The sequence below is a fragment of the Sminthopsis crassicaudata genome, chromosome 2 (genome assembly GCF_048593235.1).
Source record: "Sminthopsis crassicaudata isolate SCR6 chromosome 2, ASM4859323v1, whole genome shotgun sequence".
NCBI lineage: Eukaryota > Metazoa > Chordata > Mammalia > Dasyuromorphia > Dasyuridae > Sminthopsis > Sminthopsis crassicaudata.
The window spans coordinates 673,516,906-673,540,076 of record NC_133618.1 but is presented as its reverse complement, the minus strand read 5'-3'; the positions used below and the strand labels follow the sequence as shown (position 1 = coordinate 673,540,076).

Below are 23,171 nucleotides of genomic sequence, written 5' to 3'. Positions count from 1 at the left end.
AAATATAGCTATCAAATAATAGAAATAAATAGCAATCTTGAGGATCTTGAGGATTAAATCAGGTTGGCAATGAATGTTAAAGGGTAAAAGGGTTAGGGTATTTTTTTGGCCACGGGTCTGTGAAAAACAGAACCTGCTGGTGGGAGCTGGGGGGAACAGTTGTTACTCAATCAAAAATTTCATCTCAACAAAAGGAACAACTTGATGACAATGACAGCTATCAAAAAGTAGAAGGAGCTATCTTTCTAGGTAATGAGTCCCCCATCACTGAAAGTATTCTAACAGGCTGGAGGATCATTTGTCAGAGGGGACCAGAAAAGGACCAAAAGATTATCCACTTAGAACTAAAAGGGAATTAAGCAGTCAAGATGTGCTTCAAAGAGAAGGCAAGGATGCAGAGTTTCCCAGGATTCTCTTGACTCCTCCCAATGACATCTAGATGGCTCAATGGGGACCACTGTGTCAGGAAGACCTGACCTTCAATCTTAGTAGCTCAGTGACCCTGGCAAGTCTTTTAGCTTCTGTCTGCTACATTTTTCTCAGCTGTAAAATGGAGATACTAATAGTACTTCCCTCACAGGATTGTTGTGAGGATCAAATGAGAAAATATTTGTAAAGTACTTAGAACAATGCCTGGCACATGGGAGATGCTTAATAAATACTTGTTTTCCTCCTTTCTTCCATCTGTCTCACTAGAGAAAAATGTCAGCATTTAATGAAACTATTTGAGTTAATTTTATTTTATTCTTGTCTTATCTTAGAGGAAACCCCAGAGGTGACTGGATTTTAGGCTTGAAGCAAGGAGCTCAGAGGCCATCAAGTCCAAGCCATTATTCTACAGAGGAGGAAACTAAGGCACCAAAAAGTTAAATCATTTGCCTGAATCTTGAGTCCAGTCTGCATTCACTGCATCAATTTTCTGGTCAAGTATCGTCTGAACATGATTCTCCTTTATGGTATCTCAATAATTCACCTGTCAAACAATACTTGAAGACTTCCAGTGAAGATGAACCCATTACCTCTTTCTCTCCATCTCCAATTCCTGCCCCTTTCAATGAACTAACATTTATTTTCTCTTCCCTTTCACTCCCTTCCTCCAATGAAAAATAAAGAAAAATAACACAACCCTCAAAACTAATATGCAAACAAAACATTCCATTTTGACCATCTTCCAAATGGGCAACTCATTCTGCATCTTGATTCCCTCCTCTCTCTGGGAGGAGATGAGTAGTAGAGTTTAGCAGCATTCTTAAAGAATTGTACCTTGTCATTTCATTAATTGGAATTCTAGAATTTTTTAAAGTATCTTTTTCTTAATGATATTGTTATTTCAATTAAACAAGCAATTAACTTAGCAGCTACTGGGTACATATCACTATTTTTTAACGAGCATGGCATTGGGTCCAGTAGAATTGGGGAGAAAACAATAATCTATTGCTTCTGGGAAAATAAAATAATATCTTACCTGCATAAGTCAGAGGAATGTCTTCCTGTGGGAAAGAGAAGGGAGTGAGAACAAATGCATATCATAGAATTATAGAATTTTGAAAATTGGACAGGAACTTAGAGGCCATTTTATGTGATACCCCTCATCTCCTGAAGACCATCCTCGGAAGATGATCATCACATAAATAAAATGGGCTTGGCTGTCTTGCCATTTGCTTGAGCTGCCGTGTTAACTGCATTTCTGCCAAATTTCTTCCCTTATATAGATGGACATCTTTTTTTACTGGACCCCTACAATCCCTGTGTAAATACTTGAGGAAGTGAATCCATTCAATTTTAGAACTTTTATCTTGGGACTTGATCATCTTGATTGGTCACTGGGTGAATTCAAGATAACAGCCCATTCTTAGTTAGTGCTGAGATGCTTCACATCTCATCCAGATATTTACATATTGGCCCAAATTACATTTCTTGCTATATGACTCAATGCTTCATCCTCTTCCATCTCTCCAGTTTTCCACCTCATATTTTGGGGCACAGTAATTACAATACCAATGGCACTAGAAAGGCCATTGGCCTATGGATCAAGCCTCCATCCTTCAGATGATATCTCCTGGACACCATTTCCTATGTGAGCTGTCTTTACTATTAGAACATAAGCTTGTTGAGGGAAGGGTAACTTTTTAAATTTTATTCCTATTATTCGATATATCACACAATACTTAGCAAGTATATATTAAAAACCTTTTTAAAAACTGATTTGTTCATTGGTCATGAATATATAACACTTTTATAACTAACTTGGAAATATGACATTTTTGTCAAATTTTCTGACGACCCAAACCTGGGAGGGACAGCTAAGACAGTGAATAATAACAAGAATTAGGGCACCAAAGGGTTTCAGCCAGCTAGAATGATGGACAAAATCTGAGAAGACAAAATTCAGTAGGACTACATGAAAGGTTCTATATTTAGGTGTAATAAAAGCCAAAATCACAAGTGAGGGATAAGGGAATTGGAGCTTGTCAGATGTTTACTTTAAAAAGATTTGGGAATTTTGGTGGACCACAAACTTAATGAATGAAAATGTTGGTATGATAGCTTCAAGTTAATGCAACTCTAGCCCAGATTAATAGAAGTGTGTCTAGAACAAGAGAATTGGATCCATCTATCTTTTACCATGGTCGTACCATGTGTGGAATACTGTGTTTAACAGGAATGATCTTTTAGAAAAGACACACCAGAAACTGGTATTAGAAGGCATCCAGAGGAGGAAAGTCACAGTCAACTTCTAATGATTCTACTGAAGAAATGAGGATGTTTACCAGAGAAGAAATAAGATTTTGGGGAGGAAAGCCTTCAAGGTAGATTAGACTTGTTCTTCTTGATTTCAAAGGACAGAACCAGGAAGTGGGTGATATTGTCGAAAGAGCTAGTCATTATATAAAGAAAATTTTCTTAACTTTTAGAACTAACCCAAAGGTTTCAAGTAGAGGCTGCATGGTAGAGTGGGGATCCTAGATCAAGTATAACTTGAACTCAATGCTCTTTCAGCTCTGAGATTCTAAGATTCTGTTCTACCTAACAAAAAGACTTTTAAAAAATCTGAAAGAATCCTTTCTACTCCTTCTTCTACATAATGGTATGTGCTATCTTTACTTCTCCTTATCTTTCCTCCACTTAATTCCATAATAATTATATATTTAGTTTCATTCTTAAAAGACATACATAGGTTACTTAGTTTGGGTCACCATTTAAATAGACAGCCTTGGCATAATTGATTCTAAGATAGATAAATCTACATACACAAACATACACACACACAAATACCCAAAAAGACACAGACTCAGGCAAACACATGTGGGTATATACAAACCCACACCCACCCTTCTAAGCTTGTCTCTTTCTGAACTTGATAGGGTGTTTAGCTTTTTCATATTTTACTTAATAGGAGTACAGACTCAATGGTCAAACTATAGCCCAGTTCAGCCCTGTATTGACCTAGTAAGTTTCAAAGAACTCTTCAGCATATCCTGACATTATGTCTCCAACATCTCAACTCCCTTTCCTGAGACTTTTTTGGAATATGAAACTCACTCTTTGTCCTGGTATATACTCTCTCCAACCTTCTCCAGTGTCCCCCACTTTTGTTGTGTGTTAAGATCTTGGCCACTAGACTGAGATGGTATTTCCTAGTTAGAATGTGGTCCATCCAGCCTGTTGTGACTCATCTGAATTGTTTGAAGACTAGAGTTCTTGACTGCCCTTTAACAGTAATTAAAACCTACCTTATATTCAGGTTTTGAGCTATCGGTATCCTTTTGGTGCTTTCTTTTCCGATCTAAAATATTTTAAAACGACAGCAGAATTAATTATCTCCGAGACAGACCAAAGCAAAAGGCAACAAGGCCATTGGAAAGCATCTCTGCCAATCCCTCTGTTACAGGATACAAAAATTCAGACAAGAAGATCTTTCCCACAGGGGATGAGAGGGAGACATTTCCTGGGGAGCTCAAAGCACCAGGCTTTCCACAGCATTTCCAAATGTCCTTGATTTTATAATGTCTAAGACTTCTTGGTAATAGTTTTTAAATTGGCCCAAATTCTGTCATCTGATCACTGATCCAATCTAAAGCTTCCTCTTAACCTATCACATAGTCTTCCTGGGCCATTTCCAAATGCTCGCATGTGGGAAATGGTCACCCCTCATTTGCAGCCATCCACCCAACCCCGACTCATCCTCCCACCCTCCTAACCCCATAGGATTGTCTAGTCTAATGGTGCAGTGGATAGGCTGCTGGCCTGAAGGCAGGAAAATCTGGATTCAAATCCTCCCCTTGGTTCTTTCTAAGCTGTGTGACCTTAAGCCAAACATGTACTCTCTCTGAGCCCTAGTATTCTGAATTGTAACATGAGAGGGGTACTTCCAAAGGCTCTTCTATCTCCAAATAAATCTAAGATCCTAAAATCCTATAAAATTCCTGCCTCATTTTTCTTATCTTTAAAGTGATGGCATTGTCACTAGATTGAGGACCCTGTGGTCCAGATGTCAGCAAATTTCTGGTCTAGTAACAGAGGTCTCCAGAAAACTTTAGAGTGTGGAGAAAGCATTTGGCATAAAAATCTCTCACTCATCCACTTGAAGGCAATTAAGGACTGGAATGATAATGCCCATTTTACAGATGAGAAAACTGAGACTCAGCAAGGTTAAAAAATCCCTGGTCAGCAGAGGTTCCTAACATGGCAGCCTTACGCCTGGCTGCTAAGGACCTCTGTCCACTGGAATCCTATTTCCGGTGCCCCTTTGTCTTTACCTTCACCTTTTACTAACTAGACTTTAACTTTACTTCCAAACCCCGTAATAAACCTTTTTATCAATCTAAAAAAAAATTAATTAATTAAAAAAAAAAAAAAAAAGCCCTGGTCACCCATTCAATAAGCATGCATGATTGGTCCAAGTCCAGGGAGTCTGATCCACCAAGCCTATCAGAATATAAATGTCAGTTATTATCATTATTATTATGTAATTAATAATAATCTCAATCCTCTCCAGGGACAATGTAAAAAAAAAAAAAAAAAAAAAAAAAAAAAGAAAGAACTTACAATAAATAATGCCAAGGATTATAGCCGGGATTAGTAGCAGCAGCAGCAACAGGAACAGGAAGTAGAGCGATTTATTCTCTGGGATTTAAGAAAGACAGGTTAGGACCCACAGTGGGATCCTCCTGAGGGTCTGTAGAAAGCAAAACAAGCTTCTTCCTGAAACAACCCAGCTCCAAAATGCTCCCTCCTCCCTTTCAGATTTTGGTGCAATCTTGCCTCTTCCTAGTCTGTTCTTGTGGATGGGAGACATGGAGGGAAAAGACAAATAGAAAGAGCTCCGTTACCTTGGGCCTGGCAGATAGCATCTCTGGCCTCAGTGCATTCCTCAAGGACGCCATGTGCACACCTGGAGGGGGGAGGAGGTGCGAGCATCATAGGGTATCCGACTTGGCAAGATGGGAATTATCTATGCCTCCTCACTTTACTGATAGTCAAAGATCTGACGGGACTGGATAGTTGTGGGGTTTTCCCCAACCTGTTCCTTAATGGAATCTTAAACCTATAAAAGTTTATTAGGTCACTGAGAATATGTTAACCGTAGCTACTCTGTTCCAGGCATTGGGGCTACAATGGCAAAACCCAGATCATTCCTATCTCTTTATCTTCCTTCCTCCCCCGTCACCGCTCCTCAGGACCTCCCAGAAGTAAGTTTCTTATTCAATCAGTCCATCATTTGACGAGCATTTATAAAGCAACTACTTTATGTTAAGTGCTGGAGATAGAAGCAAAAGCATAGCGGTCCCTGCCCTCGTGAGGCTCACATTCACAATTATAATAACGGGGTAGTCATCATATTCTTTACAATGCCAGGAAGCATTGTAAGAGATTCGGGGGGTAAGTCTCTAGGTAAAAGCAGCTGAGGGTCGGGGTTTATGCAGAGAGTTAGAATTGGGAAGGATATGGTAGTGACTGTGGCTAGGATGGAGAATCTGGAGTTAAAGGAGTTGAATTTGCACATCCCCCTCCTTGTCCCAGCAGGCCCTGTTTCTCACCTTGTTACCTCAGGGCCTTTTTAGAGGATGGAGCTGACCTCAGAATCTCTTGGAAGCATTTTCCTTCCCTGCCACACCACTTAGGGAAGATGGGGCACTTGTATAATATCCTATGCCTCACTACACAAGTTAGGATCATGGGGATCTATGAGAAGAATGCCGGCGAGATCATCTTCTAGAAATCTCTCAGGGAGAAGGAGACAGACCCAGAAAGGAGAATGGCTTGATTAGGACTGAAAACGAGGGTCCTGGCTTCCACTTTGTGCTCTCCTGTACTAGAGGGTTGTCTCCAGTGGGCTCCCCTAGAGAACTCACACCCAGACTATTTTAGACCCAGATAAAAAAACATCAAACTTACTGAGTACAGGGGAAACAAAGGTTACACACAGGAGTGTTGCAGAAAAAGTTCTTGGGGCATCCACATATCACATTGTGAATAGTGGTACAATTCTTTCGGATTTCCGAGCCTAAAAAGAAATTTTCAGGGTTTATCACTGTGATCTGAAATGTCTTTTGACAGTCTACTAATCCCATCTTCTCACCAGGTTTGCCCTGCTCTACTCAAACATCTCCAATAGATACCTATTGTCTCTTTCCTTGGCATTTAATGCTCTCCCTAACCTGGCTCCTTCCCCTGCCTGCTGGGACACACCCTACCACCCTCCCTTGCCAAGTGGCTGCAGCCCATCCCTTAGCCCAAGAAGTGGCCCATCCACAGAACCTCTGACCTCTTGCTTCTGGGCTTAGCTGAGCATTACCTCCTCTTGGCTGGATGTCATTTCCCCCTCTTGAAATATCCCTAGAGAATTCTGTCTGGATTGCTCTCCTGTTTCATCTCATGCAATGTTGTATCACTCAGGGTAGGATATGTGTAAGTTTTTTACAGGCAGGGACTAAGGCACCTTTTAGTTTTGTAACCCCAGCATCTAGCACTATATGCTTACATATAGTAGATGCAAATATGAATATTTGCCAAATTAAGTGAATCTATGAATAGATATTATTAATAATTATTAACATATTATAATATGTATTATTAATAATATTATTAGTAATAGAATTCCACTTTAATATAATAACTCTTAAAAAACATAACTTTTCCCTCTCTCTCCATGCCAATCAATAAATAAGCATTTATGAAGAGCCTACTATGTGCCAGGTACTGTGCGAATACTGAAACATTCCCTGCTCACAAGGAGTCTGCATTCAAATGGATGAGATGATTTGTGCATACATGGGAGTATATGGGACATGACATACGATAACCTTAGAAAAGCTGGCCCTAAAAGCTGAAGGAATAAAGAAAAGCTTCCTGCAACAGGGAGCCCCTGAACAGAGTGGGAAAGGAAGCTGTGCATTCTGGGAGGCAGAGGTGAAGAATGGTCTAAATATGAGAGGGGAACCAGAACAAAGGGAGACAGAGCTAGACTGTGAAGAGCGTGGAGGTAAGTGATGTGTGAGCAGGTTGGCAGAGGCCAGACTGTGATAAACTTTAAACTGCAAACTAAGAACTTTCAGTCTGCTCTTATATGTGATATAGGGAGTTTATAGAGGCAGGTCATGTCTGGGTTGTAAGAAACCCAGGGGCAGCTAGGTGGCGCAATGGATAGAGCACCAGCCCTGAATTTAGGGGGACCTGAGTTCAAATGTGACTTCAGACACTTACCACAATGCTGTGTGACCCTGGGCAAGTCACTTAACCCTAATTGCCTCAGGGAAAAAAATCACTATAGCAGTTTATAGAGAGGCTGGAGACAAGGAGGCCAAGAAGGAGACTAATACTTCAGGTCAGCCCATTTAAGCTGAAGGCAGGGGCAGACTAGGGGCTAAATGAGTGAACTAGAGGGATGAGTGGAGGATGTCCCCCAAACTGAAATCTAGGGTGGGGGAGCAACTAATCACCAACCTTTTGCAGCCCAGTGAGGAATGTGGGTGCACATGAATGAAAAAGGAGGCCCGAATAATCCTCTACTCCCTGGACAACTGATGTGGTCTCATGTTTGTTCTCACCCTGGGAGGTGATCAATCCTAGGCTCAAATCAGGGGAGAGCTGAGCCAGGTCTCTGAGTCCTTTCTAATGATAATCAGTACTTTTGGAGCCTGTAGGCAGTCTAGAATAAGGCTGAGAGGAGCATTCTGCAGTTTTTGTGCCTTAGGATGTAGTTTCTGACCTCCTGGGTTTGCCCCCCAGCTCTCCAGCTGATATACGCCCTAGCTTCATCACTCTATTGCATCGGTTCTGTGTGTACACATTTATATACCTGCACATACAGGTGTGTATGTGCACACATGTATACATACATATTAGCTGCTAGAGACTGCTTTGCATTTCTCTGTGTCCCCACTGCACAGTGCAGTACCTGGCATCTACTGTGTGCTTAAAAATGCCTGTTGATTGATTGACTGACTGCTGTTACCCTGACCTTCTCTGTTATAGTCTGTTTTCCTGAGATTAGTGCCAAGGCGGTTCCACGCTCTGAAGAGGGCACGAGCCTCTATCTCTTGCTGGAACTACCCATAGTCAGCACATGAAGATGGTCTGGGAAACAGCTAAACCAGAGGGAAAGAGAGGAGAGTCAGGCCAGATGACAGGAACTGGGCTCCGGGGGGCAGGGATTCTGGGAAACTCTTCCCTGTGTCTGAGCTGTGTCTCTATTTCCTGGTGTGGTCCTGTGGGCCAGGCCATGCTACTGCTGAGCTGTCTGAATGGGACTCACAAGCTCAGGGAAAAGCTATGTCCCTTGGGCCCCTCTGGAGCATCATCTGTCCCCCAGAGGGGGAGCCTTGTCTGCAGGGTCTTTCCAGGCCCTCCTGTCTCCTCCTGGTAGCCAGGCTCCCTGTCCTGGGCCCAGTCCCTTGTCTCTCACATTCTGGGTGCCCCTGCATGCTTCTTGTAACTCTCCTCCCCAATGCTCTCCCTTCGTGGACTTTCTTGGATCCCCTAGTTGTTGGCTCTCCTCTGGCTCATCCCCCCCCCATCACTGAGCAGCTGATTATTTATTTTAATGAAGACAGACTGAAGAGCATCGAAACTCTGACCTTCATCGTCCCTCCTGACCTTGGTTACCTGTGGCCACTTCTGACCTTCCCTCTTCCTGCCCCTCCCCACAGTCGACTGTCAGCAGGGCCTGTTGGCACACGGAATGTGGCACTCTGTGCATCACAGACATTAAAGAACATTTTTCTGCACCAGCTGGCACGCACTGTGGGCAGCTCAGCTGGCCCTGACTGACTCACCGTGTTCTTTATCACAAAGGCCACACCGTAGACATTGATTGTGATAGTGAGGTTGGTCTGTGTAATCCTCCCCAGGTATACATCCGGTGCATTGTGGCTGGCCCCCGGCCTCCTTGCAGTCAGAAACTTTCTTTGTGCCTGTCCAAGAGCAGAGGAGAGTTTGCAATGCTGTGCTGGGAAATATTTAACAGCCGGACCTTCAAAAACAATTTATGCATTTCACACTTTCCGGCTTAATCTGCACTCTCAGCATCTTCGCCACTTTCTTAAGTCTAGACACTCAACAAGACAACGAAACAAGCCCTGATTTGCAGCATTTGCCCATTTCTGGAGGGACATGGAAAATTTAACAATCAATTCTGACAAGTATGAGCCAGCTTCAGCCCGCCACTGAAAATACGGTCAGAGAAGGAATGAGTCCGTCCTGGTCAGAGAAGAAATGAGTCCGTCTTGGCCCCTGGCCAGAGGATAGCCTGTTGGGATGGAGGTGAGCTATAGCACTCCCTCTTATAGTGAGGCAATCTAGTGAGCTCCCCCTCTTTAGGAGTTTATAAGCAAAGTCTGGAGGAGCATTTATCAAACACAATATAGAGGGGGATCTTGTTTGGAATTGGGCTCACTGGCCTTGGAGGCCTCTTCCTACTCTGACAAAGAAATGACAAATGCTACAGTTTCCATGGCCTCCTTCCAGACTCGGTCAAATCCTGCCTTCCGTGAGAGCCACTTCCTGGCCCCCCGTGTGCCCCTTGCCTCTGAGATGACTTCCAATTTCTCCTGTATGCATGGAGTTGTGTCCAGGTTGTTCCCTCGTTATACTGCTAGCTCCTCAAGGGCAAGGACTGTGTTTTTGCCTTTTTTATATCCTCAGTGCTCAGCACAATGCCTGATAAATGCTTCTCAACCTTCTAAAATTGGAGAAATCCAGGAAGACCCCTCTGAAGGGAAGGACAAAGAAGATCAATGGACATTTGTAAAGTACTTTTCAGAGATTTTCCCATTTGAGCCTCACCACCGGCTGGAGAGGTAGAACTGTGGGTAGTATTACTCCTGTTCTGTAGATGTGGCTCAGCTGTGTGACCCTGGACAAGTAACATCACCTCAATCAGCCTCAGTTTCCCCTATGTCAAATAAGGATAATAACACAGATTCTATGAAATGGGGATAATAACCTACTCAAGAAGGTATTGAGAGTACCTTCAACATGGGCGTTATTACAGTGATTGTTACTGTTCTTGCTCAAAGACTTCCCAGAGTTCTCTTACACGCTCATTCTCCTGCCAATCCTTTCCGCTTCCCCCCAGTCTCAGAGAGCCAAGTCCCCCTTCAAAGAAGACTTTCAGGGTTGAAAAGCAGGTCAGAGCCTGTCTAGTTCCACCGTACAACAAGCCCCCAGGAGCTGTCCAGCACTTGTGGGAAGACTCCGATTAAGAGCAGCTGTGTCTACCCAAAGTGGCTGAAGCTCTCCAAAGGCTTTGGTCTTTTAATCCCACAATCCCACCGCAGGACAGCTGGCTCACTGCTGGCTGGGAGTGAGAACAGGCAGAAGTTAGGAGCCCCCTAATGTTACAGGGGAGAAAACTTGAGGCTCAGGGCAATGAAATGCTTTTCCTGGATCACAGAGTTACAGGTGCCAGGGATTCTCACTGAAAGGCAAGAGAAGTTTCCCAAAGCAAGAGGAGTAAGCACTGATATCAGGAATTGAGCTTAGAACCTCTGACTCCAGAATCAGCAAATCAAGTGGACTAGGAAGCCCTTTGAGGCCTAGGAACGTTCAGCCCTCAGACTCTCACTCCATATTAATGCTCTGACCCATATGGTCTTCCTGTCTTTTCCCCATGAAGCTGCTGGGAGGGCCCCTGTTGTTCTAAGCTGGAGCTCTCTTTGCCCTCCTCCTTCAAAAGCTGCTGCCATATTTGCATTTCGCAGCATTTCTAATTGATTGCTGCTCCTTGCAGGCTTTCCTGTCCCTGCCAGGTTGCTTTTTGCAACCAGCACCGGGGTATGGCTGTCAGTGGTATTTCTGCCACTTGGATGGAAAATGCAAATCCCCTCTGCACCCTCACTCTGGCCAGACCCTATTTGCTGCCTGTTTAGCTTTATTGGGGGGGAGGGGCTGGGCCACAAAGGGAAGGCAGAGGCTCCCACACTTCACTGTGACTCATCAACAGCAGAAGACAGTAGCAGGAACTCGGGCACTCCCTCCCCTAGTGCTTTGGCCATCTTGAGAAGGCAGGCAGACATTGGGTTCAAGTGGATTCAGTTGAGATGAGTGCATCTATTAAGCACCTGTTATGTGCTAGGCAGAGGAGATACAAAGATGAGGACAAAATTATTCCTTCCCTCAAGGAGCTTATGGTCCACTGGGATGGGTACATTGCACACAAACAAGTAAATAATTAAGTCATTTCAGTGAAGGGAACTGCTCATAACTGGGGGATGAGGAGGGGAATCAGGAAAGGCTTCCTGTAAGAGGTGACATGGGAATGAAGCTAAGAATTCCAGAAGGTTACAGAGTATTCCATGGATAGGGGTCAACCTACAAAGTCATAGAAGCAGGAAACTGAATTTCATAACTAGGAAAAAGCAGGAAAACTAAGCTGTCGGGAACATACCATGCATGAGGGATAGGTATGTGTAATAATCCTGAAAAGGGAGCAAGTAATAGTAATAATAATAATAGCAATAGCAATGGCTAACATTTATAAAGCACCCACTATGTGTCAGGTACTGGGCTAAACACTTTATAATAATAATAATAATAATAATAGCAATAGCTAACATTTATAAAGCACCTACTATGTATCAGGTACTGGGCTAAATGCTTCATAACAGTAATAATAATAATAACAGCAAAGGCTAACACTTATAAAGCACCCACTATGTGTCAGGTACTAGGCTAAATACTTTATAATGTAATAATAATAATAGCAATAGCTAACACTTGTAAAGTACCTACTATGTGTCAGATACTGGGCTAAACACTTTATAACAGTAATAATAATAATTGCAATGGCTAACACTTATAAAGTACCTACTATGTGTCAGATAGTGGACTAAACACTTTATAACAGTAATAATAATAATAGCAATGGCTAACACTTATAAAGCATCTATTATGTGTCAGGTTCAGGGCTAAATACTTTACAAATATCTTTTGACTCGAAGAACAGCTCTGAGAAATAGGTGCTATTATTACTGATGAGGAAACTGAGATAAATGGATGGAATTACTTGCCCACACAGCTAGCAAGGGACTGAGGCTGAATTTGAATGGGGATCTTCCTGACTTGAAATCTGGAACTCTTTGCCCCCTAACTGCCATTAAGCACTGATGGCAAGCTTGTGTCCAGAGCCATTTCCGGTCGCCCTGATCTCTATCTGGCCACTGGACCCAGTTGACTCTGGAGGGGAGAGTGAGGCAAGTGGCATTAGAAAGCATACAGAGGAGTCAGTGGTTTTTTCCTAGGACAATCAAGGCAGCCTACTTTCTGGCTACTTTCCTGTCACGTATGTCCCAAGAGGCATAGAACAAGGGAAACTATGCCAGGAAAAGAGGAGCACTCATAAGAGTAATTAGGGGGATCTTACAAAAAAAAACCCTGGCATGCCAAGAGCAATTTTCTAGCATTTGATACCTACCAGGAGGGCATAGCTGGCAGCAGATGTCCCCTACGGGGTGCTGACTTTTGGGACACGTGACCTCCCTCTTAGTGAAGTTTTTCTTTACTTGTGGCCACTTGGAATCAGTACCAAGCCAGGGGGACATAATGTTTCTGCAAAAGGCTCCATCGATGCTAATTAAAACCTACAAAAGAAATATTATACAGTCATCCTGATGAATGTTAACTAGACCTGAATAATGCCCTCTGCCTAGACCTTGTTTATAAAGAGAGGCTTTATAATTCATTTAAAATTCATTTAAATTTTCCTTGAAGCATTTACCAACTTTGGTGTTGGGGGCATATTCTGAAATAACATTAGGGTATTAAATTCTGAAATAAATGTTACCTTTAAGCAAAATGTAGTTTTCTCTTTATCACCTTTAATTTAGTGTATTTTTTCTGTTACCTTGTCTGAAATCGTAATTGTCATACCTGCTTATTTTGTGCAGTCATATGCAAAATAATAAATTTTGCCACAGCCTCATTTTTATGAATCTTTGTATTTCAAGTATTTTTCTTAGAATTATGTGCAAGCATTTTAATTTGGGGTCAATTTAAACTATTCATACTTGTTTAATTGTTCATTCCCTTCCATTCCATTCTTTATTCATTTTTCTTTTCTATATTCTTCCTCCATATTTATTTTGAGTTATCGCTTTTTTCCCATTTTAATTTTTTCTTCACTATCTTCTCTCCATTCCCAAAGTATGTTTCATTTATTCCTAACCCTTCCCTGTCAAAACAGAACAAGAGAACTATAGATCATGATCTCTAATGACAGAGATGCAAAAATTTAAATGAAATATTTAGCAAAGAAGCTAAAACAACATATCACAAATATACATTATGATCAGTTTGGATTTAAATAAAGGCTTAGTTTAATATTAGGAAAACAATAAATATATCTTAGTTGTGTTTATTATAAAAATCAACAGAAACAATAGGATATAACAATAATTCAGAAAAATTATTTGACAATAATGAACAGTTTCCTACTAAAAACATTCCAAAAATAGGAATAAATGGCTCTTTTTAATGTGATAAATGGTACATATAACAGTATAAGGAAAGCAGAAAGCTAGAAACAATCTTTGCAGCAAATATCTCTGATAAAGGTCTCATTTTTTTGGTTATACATGTACATTCATTTTATTTTAAAATATTTCCTTATGAATCATGTAGGGAGAGAAAAATCAAAACAAAAGGGAAAAATCTTGAGAGAAAAAAGATAAAAAGAAGAAAAAGAAAAAAAATGAACATAGCATGTGGTAATTTACATTCAGTCTCTTTAGTTTTCTCTCTGTATGTAGATGGCATTTTCCATTTACACTTTATTGGAATTGTCTTGTCTCTCTATATACATATGAGAAATGAGACCTTTAGCAGAGATATTTGCTGCAAAGATCGTTTCCTAGCTTTCTGCTTTTCTTATAATGTTTGTTGCATTAGTTTTGTTTGGACAAAAGCTTTTTATTTTAATAAAATCAAAATTATCTATTTCACATTTTATAATGCCTGTAACTCACTTAACTTTTTCTTTAAGAATTTGAATGCTACTTTCTCTTCATGTTCTATCAGTTCCAGACAATTTTCTTGGATTATTTCTTGCTTTATTGTGTCAAGGCTCTTTTTCTGGTCACAACTTTCAGGAAGTCCAATTATTCTTATATTTTCTTGACCTAGTCTCCAGATCTGTCATTTTTCTGATGAGATGTTTCAAATTCCATTCTATTTTCTCATTCTTTATCATCTGTTTTGTTATTTCTTGGTCTTAAGCTTCACTGGATTCCTCTTGCACAATTCTAATTTTCAAAGAGTTATTTTCATCTTTGAGACTCTGTAATCTACTTTTCCATTTGGTTAACTTTTTCTCATAATTTTGTTTTTCTTGTTTTTTTTTCCTCAAAGGCTATTTGATTTTAAAATTATTTTTTGAGTTCTTCTATAAATTCTCTCGGGGCAGGAAGCTATGAAGGAAAAATAGAAGTAGAAAAAATCTACTGATCACCAGCTCAATGCTATCCTTTATGGAAAACACATAGGAACATTACTGCTAGATTTTGAACCCCAGATCAAAGAGAAAAATTTGCAAGAAACAAGAACAAAAATCAAATACTCTACAGCTACAATTAGAATTGTAAGGACTTAGTAATCATAGAAAAAACTACAGGTCCTGGAATTACATCTACTGACAATCAAAAGAACTAGGCTTGCAACCAAAACTATCATATCCAGGAAAATTTTCTATAATATTAAATGAGAAAAAATGGACATTCAACAAACTTTCAGATTCTTAGGACTACTGACCAAATCTGAACTTAATAAAAAATTTAAGATATAAAAAAAGAATTTGGATTCTATACCATTTGGTGCATATATGTTTACTACTGATAGTGTTTCATTGTCTATGGTTTCTTTTTTTTTAATGTAGTTTCCTTCCTTATCTCTTTTAATTAGATCTATTTTTGCTTTTGCTCTGTCTGAAATCATGACTATCACCCCTCTTTTGTTTTCTTTATATCAGCTAAGAGGTTCTGCTCCATCCCTTTTCCTTTATTCAACACGTCTCTTTGCTTCAAGTGTGTTTCTTGTAAACAACATATTGTAGGTTTCTGGTTTTTGATGGACTCTACTATGTGATTTCCATTCTATAGGAGAGTTCATCCCTTTCACATTCATGTTGTGATTATTAACTATGTCTTTCCCTCTATCCCATTTTCCTTCCTGTTTGTCCTCTCTCTTTCTTTTATCCTTTTCTTCCACACCAGTGCTTTGCTTCTTTCTACCATCTCCTCCAATATGCCCTCCTTTCTATTGGTTTCTGTCTTCAATCGCCCCCCTTCCCTTACTTAATTTTTTTTTCCATTTTCCTGTCAGGTAAGATAGATTTCTATATTCAACTGATTGTGTGTATTATTCCCTTTTTGAGCCAATACTGATGAGGGTAAGGCTCAAGTAATGCCCTTTGCCCACTTTCCCATCCTTCCCTTCATTGTAATAGGTTTTTTGCACCTCTTTTTGTAAAATAATTTAACCCATTCTACTTCTCCTTTCCTTCTGCACCTAGTTACTTATTTTATTCCCTCAAATACACCTTATACTTTATTTATTTTGTATTTTCCCCAGTTACATTTAAAGTATCTTTTACATTTGTTTTTAAAACTTTTAAGTTCTACATCAACTGATGCTGAGTGAAATGAGCAGAACCAAAAGATCACTGTACACTTCAACAACAATACTGTATGAGGATGTATTCTGATGGAAGTGGATATCTTCAACATAAAGAAGAGCCAACTCACTTCCAGTTGATCAATGATGGACAGAGGTAGCTACACCCAGAGAAGAAACACTGGGAAATGAATGTAAATTGTTAGCACTAATATCTGTCTGCCAAGGTTACATGTACCTTCGGAATCTAATGCTTATTGTGCAACAAGAAAATGGTATTTACACACATGTATTGTATCTAGGTTATATTGTAACACAAGTAAAATATATGGGATTGCCTGTCATCGGGGGGAGGGAGTAGAGGGAGGGGGGGATAATTTGGAAAAATGAATACAAGGGATAATATTATAAAAATATATAATAAAAAAACCTTTTAAGTTCCATATTCTTTCTCTTAATCCATCCCACGTTAAGAGACCAAATTATAAACCATTTCCATAAATCATGTTGTGAAAGAAAACATAAATCTCCCACCCTAAAAAACCCTGAAAAAAATAAAAGAGAGAAAAACAGAGAGAGAGAGAGAGAGAGAGAGAGAGAGAGAGAGAGAGAGAGAGAGAGAGAGAGAGAAAGAGAGCATCTCAGAATATTGCTGTTACTTAGTATATAGTATACCACTTTGCTAAGAGGACTTTTCAGGTTTTTTCTGAAAGCATCCTGCTCATCATTTTCCATAGAAGAATAACATTCTATCATCATCTCATACCAAGTTTATTCAGCCATTCCTCAATTGATGAGCATCCCCTCAATTTTCAATATTTTACCCTGAGAAGAGAGTTGCTACAAATATTTTTGTACATATAGTCTTTTTAATTTTTTTAAATTTCTTTTAGGATTCATGCTTAGTAGTGATATTGTTAGATTGAAGGCCCTTTGGGCATAGATCGCATCTTTTGATCATTTTTCATTTTGGACATGGCTCTTGTTTTTTATAAATTTGGCTTAGTTCCCTCTATGCTTGAGGAATAAGGCTTTATCAGAGAAATTTGCTTCAAAATTCCTTTTACAATGACTATTGCTAACTGTATTTCCCTTCATTAATTATCTCCTCTCTCCTTTTACATTGTCCCTCCTCAAAAATAATTTGCTACTGACCACTCCCTCCCCTAATAACCCTTTCTTTTATTACCCTCGTCCTCTTCTCATACTCCTTCCCCTCTTACTTTCCTGCAGTGCAAGATAGATTTTCTATATCCATATTAAGTGTGCATGTTATTTCCTCTTTGAACCAATTCTGATGACAGTAAGGTTTGCTCACTGCCCCTCCCTTCCCTTCTTCCCCTCCACTGTAAAAACTTTTTCTTGCCTTTTTATGGCAGATAATATACACCATCCCTCTCCAGAACATTCTTCTCTTACCCCTTAATTTCACTTTTTAAAATATTATCCCTTCATATTCAACTCACACCCATAGGTGTTTTGACATTGTTGTCTCTTTTGAGACTTTTGATCTTCCCTGTGACCATAATAGTTTGCTGTGGTCAAATTTAAAAAAAATTTTTTTTAATGTTTTTGCTCATCTTTTTTCCTTTCTTTTAAATTTGAGTTCTACTCCTGGGGTAGAAGGGACACTCTCTCAGGCTTCTCGTGCCAGTGGTTACAGGCTCTGGCTGTTTATGTAGTGCCTTGCTGAGGTTGTCCTGAGGTTCAGAGCTGATGTTGTCCTGAGGTCCAGAGGGGACCCAATTGTGTGGGGCTGCCCCTGAGGGGGTGGAGTGAGGGATGGCTGAAACTTCTGGGGGCCAAGTGGTCTGGCAGCAGAAGTCCTAGTGTGGATGTTTGGGATGAGCTGAAGGCAGTGAGGTGTTTCTGTTTCCCCAGGGCATCACTGGTGGTCTGGTCACAGGAAGCTGCCTGTTTTGTTTAGGCTCCTAAATGCCTGTTTGCCCAGGCAGTGCTGAAGAATATGAGGGGTTCTTAGAGCTGGAGTCTCCCTGATCCCCTGTCTATGCTGAAGCATGTGGAGGGATCCCGGTGCTGGTGTTTGCTTGTTCCACTGCACTGGTGCTCAGAACCTCCCACAAAATAGAAAATTCTCACGTATCCAGCAAAACATCAAGGAGGATTCCAAATATATAACAGCATATACAAATCAAAGAAAGTATATTATTAGTAGAAAAATTTATCTTCATGAATATCCATCTTTTATTTATTTCCTTGTAAATTGTTCTTTTTTCTCTGCTGTGTAACTTTATGTTCCCCTCTTTCATCCCCCCCACTATCCCCAAAGAAAGCTATAGTTAAGAAAGGATATATTTCTATCTATATATAAAATATATGTTTATATATAATATATAATGTATATATGTATACATACACGTACCTACACACATAGACATACACATCTTTCCTATCCCTGCTGACCCTTTGCTTTAATTCTGCTCCTAACTTGCTTTGCTATTGACTTAACTTCCCCCTGCCCATGGATCCCCTCCCTTGTCTTCTTCCCTCATCCTGTGCTTCCCTGTCTGCTCAACCCTCTTCTTATTTCTTTATAGATTTTGAAGGATACTTTACCCTTCATAGCATATATGTAATGTTGCCTATTAATCCTAGCCTATTATTTCCAAAGTGAGTAGGTTTGCAGAACTATGAAACCTCCTTCCCATTCTAATGCCTCGATTTCTATTCTTCCTCTGCACCTTATTTGTATAACATAATTTCTGTTTTTACCTTCTGCTCCAGTCTTTCTTTTGCGCTATCATATTGTTGATGTCCATCTTAAAACATGTTATAAATTTCCCATGCAAAAAATAAACAATTTATCCATGTTGAATTCTTTGAAATTGATTTTTGATATTGCTAATGTTAAATTTTCTATTAAGTTTGAGGTTGATACAAAGCCCTGAAAATCTAAGTCCACTGAAATTCCATTTTCTCATTTAATATTATAGATAATTTTTCTGGATATGATTTTTTGGCCACAGGCCTGCTTCTTTTGATTGTTGGTAGATATGATTCTACGACCTGTAGTCTTTTATTGTGACTGTTAATAAATCCTGTACAATTCTAGTTGTAGCTCAGCATGTGGTTTTTTCTTGTTTCTTGTAAAATATTCTCTTTGATCTTGAGGTTTCAAAATCTGGCAATAATATTCCTATGAGTTTTGGAGGACTTGGAATAGATATTCTACAGAGCAATGGAGCTAGAATGACAACCAAGAATCACCTATGGAGCAAAATGAAGTATTATCTTTCAGGGGAAAAGGTGAGCATTCAATGAATTAGAAGACTTTCAAGCATTTATGATGAAAAGACCAGAAGGGAATAGAAATTCTGATCTTCGCCTTGAAGTCAGGAGAACCGGAGTTCAAATCTGACTCAGATACTTAACACTTCCTAGCTGTGTGACCCTGGGAAGTCACTTAACCTCAATTGCCTCAGAAAAAAAATCTGATTTTCAAATACAGATCTCAGAAGCACAAAGGGGATAACCAGGAAAAGAAAATAATAAGGGACTCAATAACATTACTCTGTTTATATAGTCCTATGTGGGAAAATTATATTTGTGACTCATAAGAGTTACTTATAGTTTAGTTTCTTATTATTAGAGGCAGTTAGAATAAATATCTATACACAGCAGGTACAGGTGTGAGTTGAATATGAAGGGATAATATCAAAAAATTAAATTAAGGTGAATGTACTGGAAGATTGAGAAAGGGAGAAATGGAATGGTATAAATTACAATAAAAGAGGCAAGAAAAAGCTTTTACTGTGGAGGAAAAGAGGGGGAAGGGAGGGCTAGCAAACAGGAGAGCTAGAATTCCACATGGAGGCCCCTGACTTTGAGCCCTGCCCTCCAGTGCAATGAAGCTCCGATAGAACCACTAGTCACCAAAAGTCACATTTCCACAATTCTTTAGAGAAGCGAGAACAATTATTTGGTTAGGAAAATTATTCGGAAAAAAACATTGCTACTAATGGGGCTGTTTCACATCACCTGCATCTAAAAATAAACTCCAGTGAGACACACCCAGAAAATAGAGTAACAGCTCTAGAGAGGACCGGAGTGATCATATGTCCTGACTCTCTCATACTATGGAGAGAAAAACCCTGTAACTCAAGGACTTGGGACTTTGCAGCTTAGTGGTGAATCTGCTACTTAATCCAATCTAACCAATATCTATGAAACACCTTCCAAGAGCCAGGGCTTGGGCCAGACTCTGGAAATACGAGCCAAAAATCTGCCTTTGGAGAGGGTGTGCTTTCCAGCAGGGGCTGAATTCCTGTTCAGGGTTAATAAGGTTTTATGACCTCCCAAGGTCTTTTCCAACCCTGAGATTTTGTGACTTTGGTGGGGCTTGAAGTGGTATTGTTTGTCATGAGAAAAACATTATAGTGAGTAAATTCAGAGACAGGTGACTGAAGCAGACCTGATAAACCCTTGGACACTGAATCTTGGGGTAAGGACTCTATTGGACAAAATCTATTGGAAAAACTAGAAAAAGCTGGCAGAAATTAGGCTTAGACCAATATCTCATACCATACCACAATAAACTCCAAATGGATACATGATTTAAATATATATATATACATATATATATACATATATATAAACAAACTAGAGAAAAAATGAAGACAACATTTTTCACAATCATGAATGGGGGAAAATTCTTGACTAGACAAGAGACAGATGATCAGAAGAGATAACAGAAATTTTTGATGGAATTAAATTAGAAAGTTGTTAAACAAACAAAACCAATTCAGTTTAAATCTTTGCTTTAATGCTTTATAAATGCCCTTTTGTTCATCAATTGTTCATCAAATCATCAATTCATTCATTTATCCATTTTCCTCAAAAATATTTTGCAAAAGCAGTTGATGGGTATTTTTGGAGACGTGTTTATGACTCCAAATGGAAATATAGCAATAAAGCTTATTCTAAAATATATTAAAATAATTTTTTAAATCTATGATCCTTTTATCTTAAAGAATAGCTGAGGGATTATTCCAAAAGAGATGACCACCCCTCACTCCAACAAAGCAACCCTCAAGTTTCAGTAAAGGCCCATTGAGGCTCCAGGAGGAGAGTTCAATGGAAACTTAGAAAATGTGACTAACCTAGACTCAAGGAATTGAGGCAATTTGTCTCAACTCTGTAAATTAAGTTCCTACTAAAGAATCGAAAGAAAAAGAAAGAAAGAGAGAGAGAGAGAGAGAGAGAGAGAGAGAGAGAGAGAGAGAGAGAGAGAGAGAGAGAGAGAGAGAAAGAGGGAGAGAGGAAGGGAGAGGGAAAGAAAGAGGGAAAGAGAAAGAGAGACAGAGAGAGACACAGACACACAGAGAGAGACACAGAGAGAAACAAAGACAGAGACACACAAAGAGAGACAGATAGAGGGGAAAGGAGAGAGTGAGTGAGGGAGCAAGGAAGAAAGGAAGGAAGCCTTTATTGACCATTTTCTATGTGCCAAATACTATGTTGAAAACTAGGATGGTATATACATTATTTTCAGGATGTTTATAGCTTCTCAGGGCAAAACAATAAATAAAAATGGCATTTGCATCATGAAAACTAGAATTGGGCTCAGGGGTCATTTAGTACAACTCATTCATTTTATAGAACAAGAACAGCTAAGCGATCTGCCCTAAATCACTCAAGTAGTGGGTGATAGTTGCAGGATTTGAACTGAAATCCTGTGGCTCCAGAGTAGCTAAATAAAGCAGGAGTGCACCAAGTGCTGGGCTTGGAGTTGGGAAAACTCATCTCCCTGAACTGAAATCCTGCCTCAGACATTTAGTAGCTGTGTGATCTTGGGCTGATCACTTAACCCTGTCTACCTCAGTTTCCTCATCTATAAAATAAGCTAGAGAAAGAAATCACTCCAGTAAGCCACTGGAAAATCCCCAATGAAGTCATGAAGCATGAAGAGTTGGACATGATGGAAAAACAGTTAAGTTCTCAGTTCTCTTTTTCCCGGCATCTGCCCATTCTTCTATCCAGCAGGGAATCCATCGCCTCACTGGTGAGTGTTGGAGCTGCTGGCCTATCGCTTTACTGGCCAGTTGAGCCCTGGTCAGAGTGGAGATTCCAGCCAAGCTTCTCTGACTCTTGACCCACATGGGGCTGCTCTGCAGAGAGCTCTCCCAGTCCCTGGCCTGAGGTTCTGTGTTCTGCCCAGGGAAGGGAAATTGGGAATTAATCGCCTTCTCTCCCACAAATGTGCCTTCTAGAGCCTCAAAGACTGACAGGATCGTCTCATTTAAGAGTGGGAAGTGACCTCAGCACTATCTCCTCGGATCCATGACAAGAAAGAACTTTCACATAACCCATCCAACAAGCAGCCAGCCATTCAGCCTCTGCTTGCAGAGCTCCAATGACAGGGAGCTCACTACCTATTAAGAAAGCCTTGCTGCTTTTATTTTTAGTAGTTTAGAATAATAAGTCCAGAATCAGATTAAATTTGCATCTTTAGAACCTCTCTCTTCTCTTCTGCCCTTGGTTCTTCCCCAGGACCAAAAAGAACCTCTCTTCCACATTAAAGCCCTTCAAATATTTGAGCAGTTAGGCTCCGAGGTCATAAACCCAGACTCTTCACCATCTTTTGGACATTTGGGTATCCTAGTCCTGAGCCCAAGAGTCCAGATGAGACCAGACTGGGGCAGACCAGAGAGGGCCTGGCACTTCCTGTATCTGCAAGCCCTGCCCATCCTCCAGCAGCCCGAACTGGAAGCCCCTTCGCTGGGGCTGAGTTGGTTCCCATGGCTCCTTATTCCTTCTGACATCATCAGCTTCCCTGATGGAGCAGAGATCCTTAGAAGTTGGGCTGGACACCAGCCCAACTGACCAGAGGCCTGAGCATAGTGAGAAGCCTGGGGCCAGAGCGGCTCCCAGCAATCAAAGCCCTGCTGTGAGTCACAGGCAGAAAGTCAAAGTGAGAGGTGGCCTCTGGGCTGTGGCCCTCTCTCTGGGCTTCCTCTCTTACAGAAAATGTAATGAGTGAGCCCCAGCCCGCAGGAAGAGCAAACTGACTTATTCTGCAGAAAACGATGAATCAAATCAACAAA

At 40.3% G+C, this 23,171-nt stretch overlaps 1 protein-coding gene across 3 annotated transcripts in view; it reads right to left on the bottom strand.

Moving 5' to 3' along the window:
* The window catches only part of FAS (Fas cell surface death receptor), a 40,333-nt gene that overhangs the window by 4,325 nt on the left and 12,837 nt on the right, over nt 1-23,171 (bottom strand). Inside the window, exons 1-8 of one of the 3 annotated variants that reach the window (XM_074297106.1) lie at nt 14,466-14,845; nt 12,917-13,082; nt 9,279-9,416; nt 6,400-6,508; nt 5,334-5,395; nt 5,050-5,127; nt 3,735-3,787; nt 1,466-1,490 (exon numbers count right to left, since the gene is read on the bottom strand). In XM_074297106.1, coding sequence (XP_074153207.1) covers nt 1,466-1,490; nt 3,735-3,787; nt 5,050-5,127; nt 5,334-5,395; nt 6,400-6,508; nt 9,279-9,416; nt 12,917-13,043 — 592 coding nt within the window. In that variant the 5' untranslated portion in view covers nt 13,044-13,082; nt 14,466-14,845. Of the gene's footprint in view, nt 1-1,465; nt 1,491-3,734; nt 3,788-5,049; nt 5,128-5,333; nt 5,396-6,399; nt 6,509-9,278; nt 9,417-12,916; nt 13,083-14,465; nt 14,846-23,171 lie in introns of those variants that run through there. The other 2 variants (XM_074297104.1, XM_074297105.1) reach the window with 2 other exon arrangements.